This window comes from Colletes gigas, unplaced genomic scaffold, assembly GCF_013123115.1.
Source record: "Colletes gigas isolate AHSC1104 unplaced genomic scaffold, ASM1312311v1 Colletes_gigas_Sc00010, whole genome shotgun sequence".
Taxonomy (NCBI): domain Eukaryota; kingdom Metazoa; phylum Arthropoda; class Insecta; order Hymenoptera; family Colletidae; genus Colletes; species Colletes gigas.
In genome coordinates, this window is record NW_025106639.1 from 4,113,946 (window position 1) to 4,138,028 (window position 24,083).

The window sequence follows — 24,083 nt, forward strand, 5'->3', positions numbered from 1 at the left end:
GTATGCTTTGTGCATGATAAATGGGACAAAGTAGGTTCTGGGAAAAGATTTCATCGCGGTGGTAATCGTGATTAGCATGGGAAAGTTTACGTATGTAAACACGAAAGCTAGAAAAAACTGACGGTAGATCTATCACATCGCTTAAGTAGCGTTTGCGCGAGCAAACATTCATATGCGCGAACCAGATGGTCGACTTTTCAGCGAAGTTTAGATAAATTAATAACGATCGATTAATAACTGTCGATCAACTTTTGGGATCAAGCGTACCTTTCCTTTTTATTCCATTTTAACGTTTATCATTGAAAAGGATCGACAACGCGCTAACGTGGCAAGAAAAAGGAGAAGAAACAAATTACAATTTTTAATTTTTACGAGCTTGGCAAATAATTTTGTGACTCATCGTAATTGTACCGGTAACAAAACACTGTCAAATTAGTACTGTGGCGGCGATGAGAGCTCCGACGAAAGAAAATATAATGTATTATAGGTCGACGCACTCTCCTCGCCGCTCGCACTCGCAGTACCAACCTGACAGTCCCTAAGTGCTATGCACTTCTTACACAGTTGCACGCATCGCTGCCTACTTCTGAAAAAGTACATTTTCAAAGATAAAATACACACGTTACGTCGCATCACAGACCAGATTTATTTCATGGGCATTTGCAACCTGCTTTGATTATGGGAAACCCTAACTTTCAACTCTGATTATACCTAATTATACCGTACAAAAAAACACGGAATAAATGACAAAAGTCTAATTTGTATGCAAACGTAAGGAAAATAAACTTTTGCGCTTTACGTTGGGAAGATTGGTTAATTGACACCTTGTGCAACAGAATTTTTGTGGTCGTGTGTAAGCGTATACTATCCGGGCCCTGAAAAATATTTATTACTTGGCCCCGGCGTGTAAAAAGTTTGCCGACCCCTGGCTTGGCCCTATTACGATTTCACAGGTGAAAATATCACGGTCGGGGCTCACGATCCGTGAAGACTATAAATATAAAAGTCGGCGGTTGTTCGTACTGCGTACGCCGCTGGCACCTGTCGTGTGGCTTCAGGTAGAACCAGGGTGGGGAGAGCGGGTTCCGAGATGGGTGGAGGGACAGAAATCGACTGCCATAAGATGGTGGCTCGGCCGTGGTTGTTCCAAGACCGGTTCTGGAATCCGGGGCCACGCTTACGCGCCAGTGCTCGCCAACCTGTGCGTACCGGGTGCTGTTTCAGCCTGGGCGGTGCCGGTCTGCGTTAGAAAACACTGCGAGTCGACGTTCGCGATGACGAGAGGCCTTTACGAGTGACCACGGGCTCCGATCTTCGCCTCCCCTCTCGTTTTCCGCAACGAGAAGACGCGTAGTCAGCGGACGAGCAGGCAAGAAAAACATCCAAGGTTCTTATAGAGGAGCGAAGAAAGAGGAAGGGAGAGACGCGATCGGAGGGTTGCCGTGCTCGAGATTCGAGTCCCGATCGAGACGAATGTCTCTAGACACCGTTCAGCCGGGAGGACTTTGATAAGAACGTTCGGTCCAGGTGTCGGATGGAATGCACTTTCGACGCGACGACGCAACGTTTCCAAGAAGATATTCGACCGAATCCTTGATCGTTGCTCTCCTTTATTCCTGCATTTTCTTCTTAAAAGCCGCTTCCCCGAAGGGACGTCGCTTCCGCTACGAGACGCGGCAGCTTAAAGTATTTTTAATCTCGTTTTACATCCAGAAGCACTCCGACTCATCGATTTTTTACGGAGGCCAACGTTCCTGTCGCGAGGCAATATCCGAGAAGCCGCCGTTTCGTTCAGCGTCGCGTTTAACGCGAAATTCTCCCCTTGCAGCGGGCCTGGTCTCTCGATTGGGCTCGTTCGGTTGGAAAATTCCTGGCAAAAAGCGTCCCGACGTCGACGGCGCGGCGTCTCAATCGCGAGCAACCGAGCCGAACCGAACAAAACAGTTCTACGAGTTAACGAGGTATGCCGGGGCAAGTTTCAGGCTCGCTCCTTCGATCGGGCCGCTCGAGGATTCCACTGCGGGAGCCATCGGGCGACCATAATGCCGCGCGAGCGGTCTTCCTCGTTGCTCGTCTTTCCGTCGACGGATTCCCCAGCCTCGAGAGAAAAAACGATCATGCTCGTTGGCATCGCCGGTTTATGGTCCGTAAGAGATGCGAACGCGTTCCAGCCGATACCCGGCTCGTTCCCCGCAACAATGTCGCGGACCTCGTTACGGTCGATGATCCGTCGACCAGCATATTTCAATCCACCGAGAAATCTTTGCGCCTCGCGTTCCTCTGTCAATCTGACCACGCGTTCTTTTTTTACAAATCGAACAGGTACCTTCGCGATCGTCCACAACTTCCTACTCAAAGATACTTTCTCCAAAAAAATTAATATACCACCAAGGCTCCCATCTAGATCCTTCGTTACGTTTATCAACGATAAACCACCAGTTGCAAGTTTCCATTATTCCCCGATGATTTAAAAACGTAATCTCGTCCTTTGTGCATCGGTGTAATTCAACATCCTGAAGCATACGTAAATGGCATGCAACAAAGTAAGTAACTCGTATTCAAACCACCGCCAGCGGTATTACTCTTCCAGCTCTTTCAGTTTTCTGCCAGCGAGTTAATAATTGTGTTTGCGTTGAAAAATATATTTCCTTTTAGACTAAGGGAGCAGCCTGTTTCTAAAAACTTTTAAACGGTTAGCGAACCATTTTAATACATTTTTCCGGGCCGCAAATCGTCATGCCACGGATTAAAGGTTTTAGGCAAAAGAGGAGAATCAAAGTAATGCAAATTGAAATAAAAAGCGCGAATACAAGCATGTCATTTAGGATAAACGGACGTTCGCTAACGAACACTGCGGCTTTTTCTGTTTTCTTTTCGACCTGCTAGCGTTACAAGCTACTCGACATGGATTATCGATGGTCTGAAATGTTGGGTTGTACTATAATCATTTTGCTCTCATTAGTATGATAAAACTTTTAAATGCATGTTGTTATGCGTATTATACAGGATAAACCGTGTAACGTAATCGCCTTAGATTGTTTCGCCGTTACTGGCCCGATCGAAACTTTTTGGGCGGCTTAACATGTCTTAAAGAGGCCTTTAGGATAATCATAGTATGATTTATCTCTACTTTTTGCAAATTCTTTTCTTTTCGAAGCACTTTCAGCTTTCTTCTATAGTATACATATAGTGATACAGTTCAGTCGCGTTTGTTTTCGGCCCAAGCATGTTTAATGCTCGAGATGTATTTTGATTACAAATTCGTTCGAACCTGTTCATCCTTGAAAGTCTTCCGGGTACGCTGTCTTCGACGAAGGACACCGATCACCCAAATCGTTCGTGCACGTAGAAAGACGCCGACTATCCTCCGTTCTCTTTAGATAATCATAGGCATTAAGGGCTCAAGACGTTGTAATATCGTGTAATCGAAGAGAGTCGTCGGAACGGTATGTGCCGCGAGCGGTTTCCATGCATAGACAATTAATCGTGCCTCGCACGAAATGACGCGAATACGTGTACCAACTACTGAATATGTTCCATTCGATCTACGAGACGCTCACAGCTCTGTATCGTTTATATATCCGGGCGATCGTTTAAATAATCGAACAATCGCTTCGTAATAATTCGTCTCGATCCATCCGGGGTCTACCGGTTCTAAATTTCGTTCGTCGAATACCTCTGCCGATCGGTCGTTACAAGGAAACTTGAAACTATCCAGACTACGACACTACCTGAACCGCAATTAGTGACGCAACGTAAATTTTACGGGTCCTTAATAAGACCCTTAACGGAGCGTTAGCGGTCTTCGCAGAGGTAGCTTAAAATCATCGTCACATGACTAAAGGATTGAATGGACCGATCCTCAGACCAGGGGGACTTAATTAACTCTAGACTACTGCACCGGGTTCCTGAATTCTTCGCACATTTTTCTTTTAGCCTCTTCTAAAAGATGTCTAGCACTTTGTTATTTATGCTTCCGGCAGGGAAATACCCGTCTAGTGGGATGTCAGAACTTGTTTGACATGGTCGTGTCATACATTAACGACAGTGTTGGAGCACCACACAAGCATAGTGTTAACGAGATTACGTATAGGTGTAATATCGTAGGGTTAACACCACCTTCACGAATAGTGCTACTCAACGTCGGGGAGGAATGCCAGAAACAAGTAGCATTGCCTCCTAAGACGACCAGTTCGTTAAAATTAATTATTAAACGGTGCAGGAAGATGGTACAAATAATTAAAATCAGGATTCGACAAACCGAGACCCCTAAAGGAGACCAGAAGTCCGGGATAGCAAATTATCTTCGATTCCAATGACCATCGCCTTTTTCGTCAGAGCGGTACAACTTATTAAACTATGAAAATTATGCATCGAAGATCGAGCAGATTCGGAATAAAATCATGACGTCATTCCCTGGACAAAGCCCCTGGTATGCAATTAGCGACTCGCCTTTAACTTCGCTGGTACTTCGATATCGAGCCGAGCAAAAAATTAGTCCCCTATTTCTTCCATGCTCGGCGAACTTGTTTCAGACCGAACGATACGTTTAAATGCAAATTCAAACTTCTCCAATTAGCCTGTGCCGACAAATTAAGTCGCTGCGGATCCGAAGGAATCTTAAATTCGAATCGGAAGGGATGACAAATTAATGCGTAATTTTACGTAATTTTAGGACACTAGTAATTGAACAATCCGGATATACAGAGTGTTCGACCACCCCTGGGGAAAGTTTAAATAAGACGAAAATCAAGATCAATTTCTTGATCGAGGCTTCGTTAAAAAGTTATTAAAAAATGAAATTAAAAAATTTCAAATCATTCTAGAAAAATTATTTTCCGTTACGGGGGTCAATTACAATTATTTTTGGTCAATAGACATACCCTCGAAATCCTAACCATTTTCGAGAAAAAAATTCCTAACCGAAAATGTAATGTCTGACCATACATTGACATGTTTCCCTTAAATTTCGTGTGCATGTTTAAAACATAACTTCTGAACGGATTGAAGGATTCTAATGTTTCAAAATGCAATCGACGATTAGACCAAGTTGTCGAAATCGCAAAATTATTTCTCGACTCGGTCTTAGAACGTTTCTCTTGGTTGTTGCTTTTGATAAAAACGAATGGAAGTTTTTCATCGTCGCGGTAGGGCAGAAGCGTCGGGCGCAATTTCAACTACGGCGTTTACGAGACCGGCGACGTTTCTTTCGTTTCGTTGTTCCTTGATCGCGGATCCCTATTTACGGCGGCTAGTTTGAGCGAATGCGTCGAAAGGATTCGTTCCAGCCTCGTAGCCACGTAGAGGGGGCTAAATATTAAAGCGCCACAGATTACCGATTTAACGTCGGTTTGATCGGCGTCGCCGAGGACGCGGCGCAATCTCGTAAATTGTCGCCCCGACGCGGAACATTGTTCAACTTTATTACAAGGTCAAGCGTATCGCCCAACCTTCCGCCGTTCGAGCAACGCGGGCCGAAATTCAGCAAACTGCTACGCCCCGAGTCGACGAGCATATTACGTGCGACTTGGCCAGGAAATTACGGCTGGAAATTCCGGAAAGTTGCGTGGCCCGTGGCGTATCGCGTCACTCGTTCGCCAAGTGAAACGCGAAAATGTCACGAACCGCGGATACGAGCGTTACGACCTCATTACTAGCGGGTACCGAGAGATAAATCGTCGTCGCCGCGCGGACACGTTGGAAACAAAAACCCCGAAACGTGTCCAAAATGTACAATTACGAAACTCGTAACTCCATCGCTACCAAATTATCGGGAGGTAGCGAGAAAAAAAGAAATTTTAATCAAAATGTAATCGCTGACTACTAAATCGCGACTCCATAAATCGAGTCATCGATCAGCTATTACAAAACCGCGACGATCGAAGAGGCAGGCATTAGTCTTTTTTATTAAAATAAAAGAGAATCGGTGGCAACTAATCAAGATTAATTTATTATCCTGATCGCCGGTCGGTTATTAATCGCGACGATGCTCGAAGTACGCGCAAGTTGAATTGTGACCACGTTTCAGGAAAGCTGTCCCACTGCGTGACGTGTGCGTTTGTTGGGCACCGTTGGCAGGTTTGATCAGAAACGCGTATCGGTTCGCCGTGAGTTTTATTTCGAAATTCTCGGAACTGGAACTGGAACCGGTATACGGGAACGGTACGAGTCCTGGATAGGAATGTGGATTTACTTATCCACGCGTCTCGTACCTGCGCACTGGCAAAGTGGATGCAACGATCGTTGCAAAAGCGATGCGGATAGTTGCGATTATATGGCCGGTGAATAAATTGCTACACAGACTTGCCGCGGAATCGTGTAACACGAGCAACGGCGCGGCCCTGCGCGCAGAAAGAGGCGAGAGACGCATAACGTGTGCATCGACCCTAATTTAACATACCCGAGCACCGCGCACTTGTTCAGATGCGCGTTCGCAGGTGGACTGATTAGGAGTACAAAGTGAATCGTCGCGCGATATAGCGTTAGGTATGACTGATATTAATCCCCGCATTCCGCTATTTATCGCGCGATAATGTCTGGCATCTTGCAACGGGCCGGGTACAGCGCGTCGCGTGATTTGAACAGTAACATTATGCAAAGCTGACGGGAAAGCTGAAATATACAGAGTATTCCAGAACACGCGGTACTCGCTTCGTTCCTGGACAAAAGTCATACAAGCGGCGAGAAAAGTGTAAACACGTGCTCCGTTTAAAGAAAATGCAACCGCCTGAAAAGAATTGTTTATTCAGATCTGACAAACTCGACGACTCTGGAATTGCAGGCTCGCGTCAAGCCCGAAGCTAGCCATTTCAAACGCTTCCTAGAATCGTAAGCAGCTACGCATTAGAACAGAGTGCAAATGAGGCACACGCTTTAGACTTTTTTCGTCGTTTCGTATACCACTTAACCGCCACTAAATTACGTATCACGCGTTACAAAATTCCCTCTATTTCTTCTACTGCTTCCGCTACATCGAGTGTGTCGTACAAGAATCCGTTCGAACGAGAAAGAGAGAGCAATTTAAGTCGCTTTGTCGATAAATAACAGGCGCAATATTACGTGCAACACATTGACGATACTACAAACTCGGACAAGTACCGTACGCTCAAATATACATATGTCTTAACGAGGCAGCACGAACACCTGTTGTTTAGACAATTACTTCGTGCGACGGACATTCACGAGTCGTTGACACATTAACGCGAGAACAGAACGTAACTTATATTTTATCAGCCATGCCCAGAGCTGAATTCCATGGAGGAGACTGCACAAATGACAAAGAATAATACCGAAAAGACTGTAAGAAGATTTCCCTTCCATGGAATTGGATCGCTTCGTAAACGATGACAATGTTACCGAATCCCTTAGTGAATGCAAGGATAACTTCTTTCGTACTATGGCCGTAACATCCTTTTCCAGTGCTTCTGATGCAGAACAAGACATTTAAAGTAACGGTTCAGGTTTTTATCAGCGATAAACACCCAATTGATATCGACGTTTAACGAAGGAAGCTACTTGTTTTACCGAAGTATCATAAGAGTGCATGGACAATGAACCAATTATTGTCTCGTCTGCGTATAATAATGAATAAATATGGAAATAGCAGGAAGACGTCTCATTCAACTTTATTCCGTAATACGACCAATTTCCTTGATTGTAGTTTTTCTAACGATGGCCGTGGCAGAGAGAGAAATACTCCTCTCTTTTCACCACGGCCATCATTAAAAATACTACAGTCGAGAAGATTGCTCGTAGTACCAAACAAAGTTGGACGAAGAGTCGTCCTATTGTTCGCATATTTCAAATGTTTTCTTTGCGTGTTGGCATAATAGAAGTTTATGTACGTATAACGTAAATTACGCGAGCCAATTAATTCTTGTTCGAAAAACTATCAAACTACTTGGGCAGAAATTCAGCCTTTCCGTTTACGCGATGTTGGAAAAAGATTATCGACTCCCGTCCTAAATCGTCGTCACATAGTTCCGATTGGTGCAAAATGTGCACATAATTGGGACGTTCTCGTAATTACGCGCGTCAAGAATCCCAAGAACTTTCTCAAACGCCCATAAGAATCCCGCGACGCGTGTGAATCATCGTGAACACGAATCCTCGCGGCACGGGTAAATAACTTCGACTACGTTCTACCCAAGAATTTGCATATCAAAGCTGTTACGTTGTAACGAAACGTGTTACGATGCGCGTTCGATAATTCGGTACGGCCGGAATGCAGTAAAATTCCATCTGGATCGTTCTTCGAATCGCGTGACACTGGAGATCGCTTTCGCGTCTGGTCTTTTATTTTTCAACGGCCATCGTCCCGACGATGCTTCCAATACCGTACCGAACCATCCACCGTCGAGCAATTTGAAAGCGGAACGCTTCACAATTTCAAATAGGGGTTACTCGAATCGCGCAATAGAAACTCGACTGCCCTTGCTTCCTGTACGCCACAAAGAAGGGAAACTTGCATGGTGCCTTCTTAATTTACGCGGAAACGATCAAAGGAATGTTTACTGGCTCCGAGAACCCGTCTCTCGTAAACGCTCGCCAAAGCACACGCAAATTAGTCGCGGTATAGCGATTGCTGTATTCTACTCACAACCTTACGTTTTAACGAAACGTCAACCGCTTTTTGGAACGATCGATCATGATAATCGTGGCTACAGCCAGAAAGGTGGCTTGTTTCTACGGGAAAATATAAAATATGTTTCGGGATAGGTGTGCGATTAAGTACGATTCGTCTGACGCGTCTGTCCATTACTCGCTCTCTCTACTTGCGCCGATGTACCCTCGTATGACGAAATACACGATATTGTACTTGAATATTCAAATTTGCTTTTAATGCCAGCCATTGAACAGCGATGGAACAAAGTATTGAACGAAAGTTAATATTTGTTCCGAAGAATTGAAAAATTCTATGACTTTCCAACGAACCGCTATTGAAACGTAAAGGATAACACAGCGCGGAAAAATTTTGTTAAATGGGTTTTCGCATTTATAAAATTCGCCCATCCCTGGACCCAGGACATCCTACGATCGACGCGAGTTTTCCACGGTCAGATAGAAGCATCGTGTCTAAAATACAGCCACTTTTCATTCGCGTTGCCGCGATCTACGAAAGCGAAAGCATCTCGTTCGTGCAGCGAACAAATGCGAACACTTTCAATGAAACCGACTGTAAATTGAGGCGACGCGGCGGCAACGTTCCGCGCGGTTACTGCATTCTACGGCATAATACTTGAAGAAAGTTCTCCGCCGACAAAACCGCGACTCCCTCGCGGTCGTCCAGACCAAGAGGGATAGCAAGAACCGAAGAAATCTGGAGAGCAACCCCAAGACGCGTCCTGGCTGCTTTATTAGATTCGCTTGGATTTCATTTCGTGACGGTTAAGCGAACGAGATTTTCGCGGCCGGTGGCCAACTGCCAACGGATTGAATCTCTTAAAATTACCAGACCTCGTAAACCCAGTTAGTAACCGGCTCCCGAACGGCTCACCCCAGCCGGAGGATAGCTTTGTATTGCAAACTTACATAACCATTTCAGAAAGGTCGTGCCGCTAAAGACGTTACGAAATTCGTCGAATTAACTCGACAATGGTGTTCCGTTGAAGACCGTAACAGCCTAATTTGGTTAAGAAGAGACAATGAACTGATATATTTTTGAATGTTTCTTGAATCGAAGGAAAGTTTCCCGAATCGATAAGCATCCGACGAAAGCCATCGATTCGTCAAAGTAGCTCGTAGGATGACTTAATTACAGAATCGTTCGAAGTCGAACGGGCATAAATGAAGATAAAAATTATAATGAGAATTATCACTCGTGTTTTCACGTGCGACGGGTTTATCGTTCCAGCGATCGTACGCTCGTCGTTACGGCGATATAACTTTCGCCGCGTCAGCCTCAATTAAAACACGAAGCGGAATACGGTCGAATTAATGACTGCTAATTATTGTATCCACCTCGAAATATTTCATCGCTATGATTTAATAACCTCATTACAGCGGGGTTAATAAAGGAAAAAGGACAAAATGATGGGAAAAGTGCGGTTCGACTGCCAACGTTCTTCGAAGCTTGATGCTGTATCGCGTTCGTAGTTCTTTCTAAAGACATTTGCTGGGCAGTGTAACTGCGAGAATGTCATTGAACTGTTTTAACGTCGCGCTTGCTCGGATGTCCCTCGTTTGTGCTACAATCACCCGCCGCGCCGGCAAGAAAATCGAATTATCACCGAGCCACAGAAGAGAACCATCTCTCCATCGAGCGCCAGTTACAGCGATGCGCTCTAACTGCCTCGACGCGCCAAGATTTACGAACTTCGGTCGTCGTCGTTTGAACTGCTTAAATATAACTTTCCTCGAAGCAGTTCGTCGAAGAAACGCGACTGTACAGAATTGTATCGGAAGAAACTTCGTGTTGCCGGTTGGAGGTAACGAAGACGATCGCTTGCAAACGATAACGCAAAAAATTCCACGAAAGAACGAGCGAATATTCTATAATAGGTCTATAATTTAGGGCAGGGATATAAGGCACCCTTTCCGTTTACGAGTTAACGTTGGAGCTTAGAAAAAATTAGTCGCTTGTTTAGCAGACATTCTAGGTCACGATGGACCTGAACTGCAGAACTAGCGACGAAAAATAAATCTTGGAAAGGTTGTCATGTTTGAAAAACTCTACAGTACGATAGATAAGTCCGAAAGTAAACTGGACGAGAATCTGAAGGAGGATATTACTGTGAACTTTAAATCCCTTGAAAAGGAATTTCAGAGATACTTCCCTGAACTTACAGAAAAATAAGCTACACTGGTACGAAACTTATTCTCTGGTTCCCTGAATCTAATCAACATTCCCGATGAAGTACAAGATGTATTCATTTACTTAGTATCTTTTCGACTCTTCTTCGTATCAAACCAAAAGTAAGAAACTGAAATATATCTTAAGTTTCGAATATAACAAATAGAAATGCTCTTTCTCGGAATAATTATTATTAGAGAATTCTGAGCACAGTTCAAAATTTCACGTAATGGATTTAAAGGTGCGGTCTACTCGATTACGTTATTCGTGACGCATACACGCGCGAGTTATCGAAAATCGGCCAATTTATGATGCCGTTTCCGCGCCTCGCGTTGAACGAATTATAAAATTTGTAATTCGGGTCCGCGGATCGCACGTTCATTAATTGGAAACGTCAGCGTGCACGATAAAATTGAACACCGGCACAAGTAATCAGACCTTTCTACGTTGCTCGTGAAACTTGAATTTTTGAAAAGCCAATAAGCCCGCTGCGTAAACTACAAATAGCGCTCGGTAATTGACGTAACATTGTGCACTTTTGGGAAAAGAAGACCTGCATAATCGAAAAATCTCTGAAAGCGTCCTTGTATCTTTTATCTCCCGTCGACGATAAATTTCACCGAAAAACGGTAGCACGCTTCAGCCGGTAGTTCATTTGCAGAGAAAAAATACACCGGACGCGTGCAAATATTCGAATTTGCATTTAGATCAGTTTTTCGGCATTGAGAAATTGAATTAAGGATTGGAGATGCATATGTATGTGAAAATGTTTATGAAATCAGCAGCATGCAATTAACTAGTTTATATAAAAAAAGAGGGAAAACGGAAAAAAGAAATAAATAGAACGGAAACGTTTAGAAACACGCAGTAACCGTTTAATTTTTTACTGAATAGGACAACAATAAATTAGTAATCTACGATTAAACGATAATTAACTTTTTTGAGTGAATACTCAAACTGAAAATGACCAAGATAAATCAGTTCCTCCAAGCATCGTAATAATAAATAGCTCGACCATTTATATATTTAATTTGGACTATTCGTTTTATAATAAAATACAATCTGTAAATGTTATGATTTATTGTTCACCAGTAAAGTATACATTGAATTACATGTTCATAATATGTATAACTTAATATGTAGACATAAATATCATGAAAAATGAATGTATTCGTAAGTTTTCTTATTTTAATAATCTTTTGTTGGCTGAAAATTTGTGGAAAACATGTATTAATCGATTACAATATTCTTATTCTACAATGTGTATGCTGGAAATTTAGCTGAAAGTGGATTTAGCATGTCAATCAAAAAGTAAATGGTACCAGCAAGACCTAAAATAATACACATTTGTGTTATTAATTCAAAGGAAATATTTATGATAAATAAGGCATACAATACTCTATAATAGGCTACCTTCAAATAATGAAAATGGCCTATCAGGAGATCTAGTTTGATGTGTGCCATAATCTATGCACCAAGCAGCAAACTGACAAGCTCTGTACAAGTACTTCACATCCTGAAAAGGGGGTTCAATGTTCTATTAGTATTTACATCAATTTTATTGTGTACAAATGTAATTTAACCTTTGTTTGCTGAAAGAGGCATAAGAATGTATAAGCATTCCCAGCTACTCCATGACATATTCCATATCCCTTTTTAAGCAACCCTCTTGACCAAATAACTTCCCCACATTTTATAGCAGTCTCCAGATATTGAGGATCTTGATACACCTGTTCAGACATATAATTAATAGCACTCAAGGAACCAAGTGCTATTAACAACTGTACAAATAAAACAATGATAACCTCGTAAGCTAAACAGAATAGCATAGACATTCCAGGTGCTCCATGGCACCAATGTATTAATTTGTCTGAACGATTTCCAACAGAAGATGGAAAATTCCCAGAGTAATATTGAAGACTTTTAAGATATTGCAATGCTGGTTTGATATCCTCATTCAATTGAGCTTGTGTCAAGTATTGTCGTGCCTTAAAATTCGGGTGTTCAAGCATTTTTTTAAATTATTTTGCAATATCATTGCAAATATATGTTTTTCATGATCTAGTTGATAAATTTATCATACTTGCAATAATATATAAAGAATTCCAGCCAATCCGTGTGCACCACCAATATATTCTGTATTATGCCAAGCATACATTAAAGGTGATTTGCATTGTCTTGTTGCAGAATATATTTTGCCAGATTGAATTATAAAATGAATGACCTGACATAATATATTTTTAATGACCATGATTGATTCTACATTGAAACAGTTTTATCTTCATTTAATGTTTAATTTCAATTATTATATGATGTACCTCTTTAATGAGTTCATCTTCTATAGGTGGTGGAGATATATTTGAATTTAAAAACAGAAGGGCAAATAGATATCCAGCCAAGCCATAAAGCAATTCATCAGGCAGGTTTGAGTGGTTGACCAAAACACGACCACGCAATGACTTTAATCTAGAATACAATATATAAATCGTGTACATAAATATTATGTACTTGTATATAATTATTATCAAATGGTAATGAAATATATACAAATACATAGATATATAAGTACTTTGATATCATATTCTGTGATTCCTCTTTATTCCCTTGCGAATGAAGTACAACTGCACTTAGAGCTAATGGACCCACAATGCCAGTTAGGAATGTAATTTCTTTTTTACTTGTGAATTTTTGGACACAGATACTTAATAATTCTGTAGCTTTCTGTGCAAAAAGATTTATGCCTAATAAATAACTGTCTTTTTATTGATGCATGAGTATTTTAAGATACCTACATCAATATAAACAGGTTTATTAAGACATTTTCCATATTGGTAAAACATGTATGCAATTCCAGCCGAACCTGTATATACAGAGTAATCATCGTCGTATGTCCAATAATCTTTTTGTTTTTCCAACTGGTCTAACAATCTTTCTACATGTTTGTATATTGTTCCCTTGTATTTTTCAGTAATCTGACAAATACAAACCTCTTTAGTTTTACATATCAACAGACATAAAGATATGTATATTATACCTGCTTTGTATTAGCATCTACTAGGTAACTGGAAGTAGGATCAGAAGAACCTTCAAATGATTCATCATAATCTTTAAATGAATTCGTATAAAACCTAGTATCGTCCATTTTGGTACAAAATAAACGTTTAATTTGTTCAATACTGTTTATATATTCTGTAAGACAAAATTTCTCTTTGTTGATTTTACATCTGAAGTGTATCTAAAATTATACACATGTCACAGACGTAATACACATGTACACACATATATTCACACACATGCACACACACATAAAGATGATAAAATCACAGATCTGTGAACCAAAGATTATAGTAATCATGAAAAATTAAATCGCATTAAATTACCAGCTTAGCTAGCAAAAGGATCAATTAATATTTTTGCCTATTAGATGTTTATAGTTTTTGCAATAGATTTAAAATAAAATTCTTTGACAGAATAAAGTAAAAGACCCAATTACTGTCTTTTTAATCAAAAATCAAAATCATGTACTAATGAAGTTTGATAATACTTATATTATTTAAAAAAAATCATATTTTATTATAACTTGCCTACTGCAATAATAGTCTTTTCTTTAATATCTTCTTCTTCTTTTCACTAATAAGAAAGTTGTCGTTTTCACTCTTTTAATCAACTTGAAATTTTTTGTCACATTAATTGCACTTATAATTTTATGTTAGATTTGTTGTTAAGGTAACGGTAAATGGATCCTTTACCCTATACACTTTGCAATTATAATGAGATTATTCTTTTAGCAACTTAATATGTTGAAAAACTAATCCTTTCACATATCATTCTAAAAATGAATTCTGACTAACAACAAACCTGACTTTTGTACAATATTAAAGACGCACGTTTTAACATAAAATGAAGCATCGCAATTTTAACGTTGTAGTTTATCAAGAAGGTGGCGACCTCCAACAACTGATTTTGTTTTTTAGCTCTCTGGTAATTCTTTGTACTCCATCAAGGAGGTGGCGACCTCCTTGATGAATTACAAAGAACTAACAGAGGGCTAAAGAGCAAAATCAGTTGTTTCTCGCAAGTTACCTATCAATTAAATGAATTTTAAATTAAAGAAATGAAAACAATCCTTTACAGCATTAATCTTCAATTATAGCATTACTGTATATGCTAGAGATAATATATTATTGAACAAGTAAAGAATAAAAAACTGTTTATCTACTAGTTATTCGAACGAAACGAAATTGTTAAATATAAAAATGTAAGGTTCAATATTTCTGTTTCAATGCTTACGGTATTTGATCCATAATTTCGTCCGAAGCAAGCAAAATCAATTGACCGGGTTTTCAATTTCGTCAGTCACGTTATTCATTCTGTATACCCGACGCCACGGTGTAATTTCATCACTTCGATTCTCTCGTACGCATTGAGTACACGACTTTAGAGTAAATCGAGAACCCTCGAGAAGATTCAGAGACAGAGAAAACGAGAAGAGGAGAGAGGTTCGCACACCTGTCTGAATCTCGAGTAACGAGCCAAGAGAAACATAAGGCGACCCCACGAATTCGTGCTGCTCCTTTGAGCTCCCTTTTTTAACCCACCGCGATGCGCGCAGAGCCTGGATAACGCAGGAAACCGGTTCCGTAGTATTTATGCACCGTGTGTGTACGCGACTTGCACCTACGAATGCATCAGATGCACCCAGCCCTTTCGCCTGCTTTACCCACCGACACTTGCATGCGCGAGACTTCTTTCGTACGTCCAACAGTTTTTTTTTCTCCCCTTTTAACGTGCCAACACTCGCTATGCAGACGAGACACATTAAGCGCATTTTCCTGACGTTGCTTGCGAACGGAACGTCAAAAGTTTTCGCAACTCGTTCACAATGAAATCTTTCGTAAACGTTTACAAATAAAAAAATGTCACCTCATTAATCGATTCCCTGCTCCTATAAAATAAGTTTAACCTCCACGTTTCTGAATATTTTCTTTGAGTAAACAAAATATTCTTCGTGATATTTAAGTAATTTATACTTATATTTCGATGTTACTTTTGTTTGTCAACTGAGAAAAAAAACATTTATTCGAACAACAATGAACAAGTTCGAACTTGTTTCCGCGGACCAACGGTCGGTCCGTGGAACTCCACATTCTGAAACTCTTCTAGTTCGTTAAGCATGCAAACGAAGAGGAAAAACTTTTCAAACTTCCAAGCTCTAAAGCAAGGCGACGACTAATTATTCCGATGCATTTCGAATAGTCCCTCGGATAAGGATAATCCAATTACCAGGGTCGTCTGCGACTAAAGGTCCATCGTATTTTTATTGTAATTTCACTTATCTCGTTTAGACCTCTATATGAGATTATGTAAATAATAAAAGTTACACTTTCTTAAAACTTTTCAAAGAATCTTAAAAACTTTATTACAAAGTATACGGTCACAAACTGTCTCGTTCAATTAATATAGATCGATGTATTTAATGCAGAAAAATGTGGATAACTTAAATATCTTTTTCTATATTACTCACATAATATGTTTTCTGCAAAAGCTGCAACTTGGAATACCAGAACCACATGTCGAGTCATTGGGTACGGAATGTAATCATCCTTAACCCCTTCCAGTACTTTAACGAGTCTGACTCGTGATGAAGATCTTGGCCCAAACAAATCACGATCGTGATTGAGTTTTAGTTCCTATCAGTACGCTACAAGAGTTGGTCACGATTCTTATAATCTCTGTTACAAAGCAGTTTAGCATCAGTCTGGTCTGTTTACCGCGCGTTGACGCCTACCGTTTGGGCCCGGATTTCGTCGAACTTAATGCCACCGGAAGGGGTTAATACCTCACACGAGAAACTAGAAACTAATCACACACACCACGTACATGTAACAACGTTGATCATATTAATAGTATAAAAAAATAAATCACGTTATTTCAATAAAATTTCTTTTAATACTTCAGTTCTTTAATAGACAAAATTAAATTGTACAATTAGTACATTACTAACTGGCGCCACTGTCGTGTGACTTTTCCGTTTGTGACCGATAAAATACTGTACTAAAAAATTAATATTTATTTATCTGTAATTAAGTATTTTGTGTTACGGAAAATAATTTGGAAAAATAATAATATTTATAATAAGATAAAGAAAACAAAAGAAGAAAATTGAGACAAACAAGACTACCTACGATACGTAAGCGAATGATGTCTCCGATCGTTGGAGAGCAGCTACGAAAGATATATTTATACATCTTTGGCATATAATGGGTTAGTAGATTTTTCTAAGATAAATTGAACAGGCTTCTTTAAAGAATTACGCAATGTTTTTGTGTAATTATTTTATTAAAGACAATCTTCAAATATATTTGTTTTACAATTGAAGAAACTAATAAAGTAACTAAATATAGAAAAATAAATATTTTTACAATATATATTTGTTTCTGTAAAACTAGGGACACGGATTGAAAAATCTAAATGTTAAACATTATGCCTCTTGTTACAGAAAACACTCACCTTTTTGAACATTATGTGCATAACAAATTGAATTGTTATTCACTAATTTATTTAGGAATTATTTACATTCACAAATGCTTCTCTGGATATATATGAAGTTACTATAGTGATTCAATATGAGCAAATCGAGATTCTGCCTCAGATTCAACAAAATCTGGCAATGTAAATGTATCTTCTGAGGATGATGAATCAGATTGCTCTTTAAAAGATAAATCATTATAACATTAATTCTGTACAATCCTTTATTACTAAAACAAAAAAAGAAAGAAAAACAACTTACGATCAGTGTCAGTTTTATGTTCTTTCTCTTTCTCTTGATTGAAATCTTTTTTTTCTTCTTCTATTTCATCAGTCTTCTTTTCTTCATAATTGAAACCATCATCTCTATTTTCCTCGTATGTGGTAAAGTGGAGATAAGAAAAAATGCACACAAGGGCTATGAAAAACAAATTTGTACCAATACCGACAATGGCAGACAAAATCGGCCAGTGAAACATTAGATAACGTACACCCGATAAATGCGCATTTATCATAATATTTGCAGAGTAAAATTCAATGTGTCTTGATTGTATTTCAATATAAACGATTGTAACTGGATGACTTTGATCCTCTTCAAAATTACCAAATAGTTCTAAAACTACATTTTGCTTTTCTTCTGTGGTACCAAAAATCATCATAGGTGAAAATGTGAATGTTGTGAGTGCATGTAATAATCTACTGCGATAATGCAGCATGGCAGATCTACATGCATGTTTCACCAAGAAACCATCTCTACTGTGCAATTGTGCACAAACCATAAACATACCTATTTAAAGATTTTAGTAATTATATGTTTGTATTTTCTTTAAGAGAGATATAATGACAAATGTTACCAAGTTCTTTATTAGCTGGAGATTCGGGCATTTCTAAATGCAAGTTAACTTTATAAGGTTGCCCAACCATTAGAAGTTGTTGCTTATTTGTTAGCTGTACATAAGCCGATGGAAAGCTACAAATTCCTTTTCGTTCATTGCAGGACCTATAAGTTAAAAAGAAGCAATATAGCCAAGTTTTACACATGCTTCATGCATTAAGATATAACGTAAAAAAATAAAAAAATAATATGATATATGATGTGACAAATCATTCTATTTAATTAACGTACTAGTGAGAAGTGAAGCTCACTTGAATTGCAAATGCACTGGCCGTATATATGACATACTCGGCATGTAGACATAATAAAATACCGTATAGAGAAACACGGATAACCAAACAATGAAGACCCCGCTAATAATGATAAGTCCGCCACTTAAAATTACATCTTTGGCAGACTGTACACTTCTTGTTGTTTTTCTCTGAACATTGAACCATTTCTTATTGACTAATTCCAATAACCTCGAAGTTAACATTGCAAACAGAATTTAATTCACTCGTGGCAACAAGTTAATCCAAACCAAACACCTCGCAATTTTAATTGCGCTGTTAGAAATTGCTACATAAGATAAGATAAATTATTTATCGATGTATTAAGTCTCATTTTAAATTATTCGGCTCCAACAAAATATAGGTTAAGTTCATTTCAATTAGTAGTTAATGGGATAATAGCGGAAATGTTACACGAAGAGCGCATGTGAGATACGAGTACTTTTATTATCTTTGAAAAAAATCTATTTCAGTCTCCTTTTTATGGATCTATTTAAAAAATTAATGAAAACCATATTTATATGAACTAAAAATAATTATAAAAACCATTTATGCTTATATTAAGTGTATTCTTTTATTTGGAAGGTGGATATGAAATTAAAAACATTTTATCTATGCTAATGTATGTACACAAGATAGTTCTTACATACACAGCTGTTCAATATCACACATGTAAGAATAATACATGTAATAACATGTAAGATACATTCCATAGGAAGTAGTAACACATTTTATGGCATATTTTACGAGTGTAAAATATTACCACTACTGATAATATATTTTAAGATTTAGTCAATCTGTACATTATAAGATACTTATTAATACTAGAAATATACACATAATATATTCTAAATTATTTTCCCTTTCTGTGCTCTAATCTTGGTCTGCCCTTTTTGGTTGTTGGTTTGTCTTTTCCTTTATTCAATAATGGATGTGTTTCTGCAAACAAAAATATTAACAGTGAAAGAAATAAATTAATCAATCATACTTGCACATGTAGAAAATCTTACCATCTACCGGTGCACCTTGTAAATGAATGTCGTGAGAACGATGTTTTTTCATAGGCGGTTCATGCGGTGTTGTTTGGTTATCTTCTGAATCTTCTACATCTGGGGATATTGGTAAAAATTGAAGTGAACCAATATCTTCCATTTCTTCGTCAGAGCTACAAAAAGCAGCAACTCTATCAATAGATGCAACATCTACTTCTATCTCTTCATCCTGAGCTTCTTCACCTTGAACAACAGATTTATCCTCATCGCTTAAATCAAATTCACTCTCTCTTTCTTCATACTCAACATTTTCGTCCAATTCTTTAAAGTCTGGTGCAAATGCAGACCAATTTTCAACTTGATTTTGTGCCCAAATAGAAACTACACCTGATGATATAGAAGCAATGATCGGTCTCACAGGATGCCACTATATTTAAATAAATTTTCATAATTGTTTGAAAAATCATTTAATCTCAATAAAATATAAAAAAATAATCACTTACAACAACATCAAGTAACAACTCTCCTTTAGTTCCATGTAAAATTTTTACTAAATTGCCAATACTTTTCTCCCATACGTATAAAGCATGCTGTCTCGCAGATCCAGCACATACATATTCTCCATCTCCAGAAAAACAACATTTTTTCCACATAGTTTTATTTACAAGATCTTGTAACTTTTGTATTGGTTCAGGTTCACCATCCTTTCCACAAGCTAGGACTTCAGTACTATCATATACACGTATTACTCTATCCGATGTATTTACTAAAAAACACGAGCCACGTCTAGCAAATTCAATACTTTTTACAGCTGTATTACTAGCAGTGCCTTGTGATATTTTATACGATGCCTTCACATTCAAAGATTCTGCATCAAGAACTAAAATTCGACCACGAGCATTTCCAGTATATACATAATCTCCACGACGATCAAAAGATGCAACAATGTTCAAATCACTCTAAAATAAAAGAATTTTAAAGTGTGTGTTAAAATATTAATTTGCCAAAGGCAAATGTCAGAAGCAAAGTAATATTTTCATACATCATCATCAAGAGGAATAACTCTATGTGTACCCTCTGCATCTACCATTACTGCTGCATGTCTCATCGGACATACTAAAAATTTGTTAAGATTTCTTGGATGAAATTGTACTTTTAATATAGGAGAAGGAAATCTATACTTTTGATCACATTCTCCTGATAGAACATCCCATATGCAAACATTGTTGTCTGTAGAGGCACTTAATAATTTATGTCCATTTCTAGACCAGCTATTTAAGATTAATGATGATACTATATAAGTGAAGTATATTTAATAATACAGTAGTGTCATCATTGAATTTTAAACTATTTACCTTAATGAACATACAGGATGTACATGTGCACTAATAATTTTGGCAACACCTCTAGTCAAAAAATCCCAAATAACAATTCTACCATCATTGCATCCAACAGCAAGTAGAGTTCCTCTTTTGTTAAATGTACAAGTTACTGCTAATGATATGCAATCTAATGTGCCATCGAATTCCTGATAATTATAGACACTATAATAGTTAGAAAGGCAAGAAATTAAAAATAATTCATTTTAAGTTCGTATCTTACCTCTGGATAATTTTGACCAAACGATTCTGTAAGAAAATTGAGAAAATGACCAAGATCGTAGTCCTCTCGTTATATTTTAAAATAAGCATTTTTTAAGACTCACCTAATAATTCCAAATTCATTTTCGCTTTACTTGTTGTATATACGTGACAGTCCCACGTTACTAACCTACAATCTGTCTGTTACTATTAAATCCCTAATAAAGAACCCTGATGGATCCCTACTCTATTGTCATTAGTTGGAAGTTTTGGATTAAATGTGATTCTTAGAGTTACTGTTCCTAAACACAGTATGCTTAACCATAGACAAAGTATACGGTAGATATTTCATCATAGAAGAACTGTTGTCATTTAAACTAAAGTATTTGGCCGTTAAGTTTGTCCTATACCTCGCTTATGACATGAATATTGAGTCAAAAAAAGAAAGGTATACCCTTTTTAACAATCTTTCAATTCTATTGAAAGCTGTCGAAAATGAACGAACAACCGTAGACCTTCAAAATGAATCGTCAGTTTATGGAACTGTAGAACACACGGATGCGTAAGTGACTTCGAGTGTTTTTATTATTGTTACTGATCTAGTGTTGTTTAGCGTTTTGTTTTATTGTTTTAGTTATATGAATATTGTAATGAGAGATTGCATCTTTACCGATCCTAGAGGGGATTCATATAATTACGATATGTTATTCGTCCAGGCAAGGAATATTCGCTTCGTTCACATACCGCCCAAAGTGAGTAATTTTAAAATACATGTTTTCTACTATAATTGTGTGTATAATTTCATTTATCATCTATTGCTGACATTATTTTTTCGCTATATTATAATTGTCTGATAACATTGACCTTGAATGTCGAACGCGGTTACATACGTGACAAATATTTAAATAGAGTTATTTCGTATTTGTTACGGTAAGTATGTTATACATCAATATTATCGAAGGATCGTATTTTGATATAAAATAATTAATTGTTATATACGGAGTAGTGTATAAAAAGAATAACAAATTGTAAACATCGCACGTACGTTGCCTAGGTATTTTCGAATTTACATGTTGCTTGTGCATCGCCGACGGTATGATAAAAATTTGTCATTTGATAAATAAATCTCTAAAATGCTGTGTACAAATAAAAACTACTTTAAATTTAAAAACTAGTGAGAAATCAAGAGAAATTACACATTATTTATCATGTTCTATAAATTTTAAACGCTATTGTTCAACAGTGTCAGTTACTTCATCAATGGAAATGAACATGGGCACTTTTAAATTTCTTGATTATGATTGTATTGGATTTGACTTTGACAATACACTTTTACGTTATAATGTGACAAACATGGTACATTTGGTCTATGGAACATTAGCTAACTATTTAACAACAGAAAAAGGATATAATGCAAAATATTTATTGAGATCATTGAATGACAAGGATTTAGATTTTATGCAAAAGGGATTGTTCTTAGATTTTGAAAAAGGAAATATACTTAGAATAAGTGCTGATGGCATAATTCGAAGAGCTTGCCATGGGACCAATTTATTAAGCATAGAAAAAATTAAAGAAATATATCCTAATCAAAAATGGGAGGCAGATGACTTTTGCAATGACATGTTCTCAACATGGAATGTTCCTCTAACAAAAATGCGAAGTGTATTAGACTACTTTGATATTTCCTTATCTCTTATTTTTGCAAGATTAATAGACACTCTTGATGAAGAACAAGAACAACCATTGAATGCGTACAATGTTTGGCCTGACATGTTAGATGGATTAATTGAAATGTTTGCTAAGGATCATTTTAAACTAGACAGAGGATGCTTCTTTCCTAGTCTAAAAAAGGATCCTGATAAATATTTACATAAATGCAGTACAGAAATTATATCTTGGATTAAAAAGTTAAAGAAACAACGTATTACTTTTCTTATTACTGGATCAACTGATGATTTTGTTGATTTAACTGCCACCTATGCTCTTGGAGATGATTGGAAATCTCTGTTCGATATTATTATTTGTGATGCAAAAAAGCCTGGCTTTTTTTCACATGAACGTCCATTTCTTGAGATATCAGACTGTCTTGAGGGTGCTATAGTAGAAAGTAAAGATTTAAAACAGGGTGGGATATATAACCAAGGTAATTGGAAAGGACTCATTGAATTCCTTGGATATATATCAAAAAGGAATAACCCTCGTTGTATATACTTTGGTGATCATCTTATACAAGATATTTATATACCAAGTGCATGTACAGAATGCGATACAGTAGCTATAATCGAGGAACAAATGTCAGAAGGAATGCTTCATCAAAGATTATCACATCCAGATGAAAAAATATTAAATTCAACATTTTGGGGTTCTTATTTCTGTTTAAAAGATTCTAAAATTAATGTGGACTCATATTGGGGTTATGTTATAAAAAAGTATGCTAAACTTTGCATACCAGAAATAGATCTAATAGCTCGACAGCCATTAGAAGAATCTTATTTATGTTTTAGTAAAACTGGAAAGAAATATGTTGGATATTATCCAGCTATACCACTCAGTATATCAACGTTTTAAATTCTTAAATGTGTTATTTTTGTAGCATTCATTTATGAATAATTATTTTACTTTTTAATTATTATATTTTTATAATATGACACAATTATTATTAATTACGACTTAGTACTACAGTAGATATATTATAACATGTCTTTACATGTTTACATAATATATTCTTAATTCAAGATACGAATTATACCAGCTATTAAGGAACAGTTGCAACAATTATTAAGCCAAAAGAAACAAGTAACAGATAATATAAAAACGTTTAGAACAAAACGTATTGAGAAGACACAACAAGAAGGGCTTGCAATGGTAGAGAAAATTTTGGAAGACAGAAAGAGTACAGAACAAAATTTCAACAAAAAAGAAAATTGATTGAAAATGAAATAAGGAAAAATATTTATACTTTCATAATTCGTTTATTTACAAGTTGCCTATAATGTATAAAAATAATTTCTGTATAAACATACA

At 37.5% G+C, this 24,083-nt stretch overlaps 5 protein-coding genes across 7 annotated transcripts; 2 read left to right on the forward strand and 3 right to left on the reverse strand.

The window, feature by feature from the left end:
- Positions 1–11,964: 11,964 nt before the first annotated feature.
- LOC122397671 (lanC-like protein 2) lies at positions 11,965–14,755 on the reverse strand. 2 transcript variants are annotated; one of them, XM_043396982.1, is made up of 10 exons: positions 14,680–14,755; positions 13,827–13,981; positions 13,585–13,764; positions 13,362–13,513; positions 13,111–13,258; positions 12,876–13,016; positions 12,598–12,780; positions 12,376–12,522; positions 12,206–12,308; positions 11,965–12,123 (listed from the first exon to the last, which is right to left on the reverse strand). In XM_043396982.1, exons 1-10 carry the CDS (start codon positions 14,699–14,701, stop codon positions 12,047–12,049), a joined length of 1,308 nt encoding a protein of 435 aa, XP_043252917.1. In that variant the 5' UTR covers positions 14,702–14,755; the 3' UTR covers positions 11,965–12,046. The 2 variants fall into 2 exon arrangements, with proteins under 2 accessions (XP_043252917.1, XP_043252918.1); XM_043396983.1 differs by having other exon boundaries at positions 14,651–14,725.
- Positions 14,756–17,283: 2,528 nt separating this feature from the next.
- On the reverse strand, positions 17,284–18,869 carry LOC122397672 (seipin). Its single transcript, XM_043396984.1, has 4 exons — positions 18,467–18,869; positions 18,175–18,320; positions 17,583–18,107; positions 17,284–17,501 (listed from the first exon to the last, which is right to left on the reverse strand). Exons 1-4 carry the CDS (start codon positions 18,688–18,690, stop codon positions 17,404–17,406), a joined length of 993 nt encoding a protein of 330 aa, XP_043252919.1. The 5' UTR covers positions 18,691–18,869; the 3' UTR covers positions 17,284–17,403.
- A 272-nt stretch (positions 18,870–19,141) lies between these two features.
- On the reverse strand, positions 19,142–21,327 carry LOC122397950 (retinoblastoma-binding protein 5 homolog). Of its 2 annotated transcripts, XR_006259160.1 has the most exons (8): positions 21,182–21,327; positions 21,079–21,104; positions 20,832–21,004; positions 20,519–20,747; positions 19,980–20,435; positions 19,720–19,903; positions 19,495–19,649; positions 19,289–19,423 (listed from the first exon to the last, which is right to left on the reverse strand). XR_006259160.1 is itself a non-coding variant. In XM_043397475.1 (7 exons), exons 1-7 carry the CDS (start codon positions 21,198–21,200, stop codon positions 19,338–19,340), a joined length of 1,398 nt encoding a protein of 465 aa, XP_043253410.1. In that variant the 5' UTR covers positions 21,201–21,327; the 3' UTR covers positions 19,142–19,337. The 2 variants fall into 2 exon arrangements, 1 of the variants encoding a protein (XP_043253410.1); XM_043397475.1 differs by having other exon boundaries at positions 19,142–19,423; positions 19,495–19,903.
- Positions 21,328–21,473: 146 nt separating this feature from the next.
- On the forward strand, positions 21,474–24,027 carry LOC122397952 (U7 snRNA-associated Sm-like protein LSm10). The gene is made up of 3 exons (XM_043397478.1): positions 21,474–21,618; positions 21,691–21,808; positions 23,796–24,027. Exons 1-3 carry the CDS (start codon positions 21,479–21,481, stop codon positions 23,985–23,987), a joined length of 450 nt encoding a protein of 149 aa, XP_043253413.1. The 5' UTR covers positions 21,474–21,478; the 3' UTR covers positions 23,988–24,027.
- Positions 21,820–23,937, forward strand: LOC122397949 (5'-nucleotidase domain-containing protein 1). The gene has a single exon (XM_043397474.1). The coding sequence runs from the start codon at positions 22,152–22,154 to the stop codon at positions 23,625–23,627; it is 1,476 nt and encodes a 491-aa protein (XP_043253409.1). The 5' UTR covers positions 21,820–22,151; the 3' UTR covers positions 23,628–23,937.
- Positions 24,028–24,083: the final 56 nt, after the last annotated feature.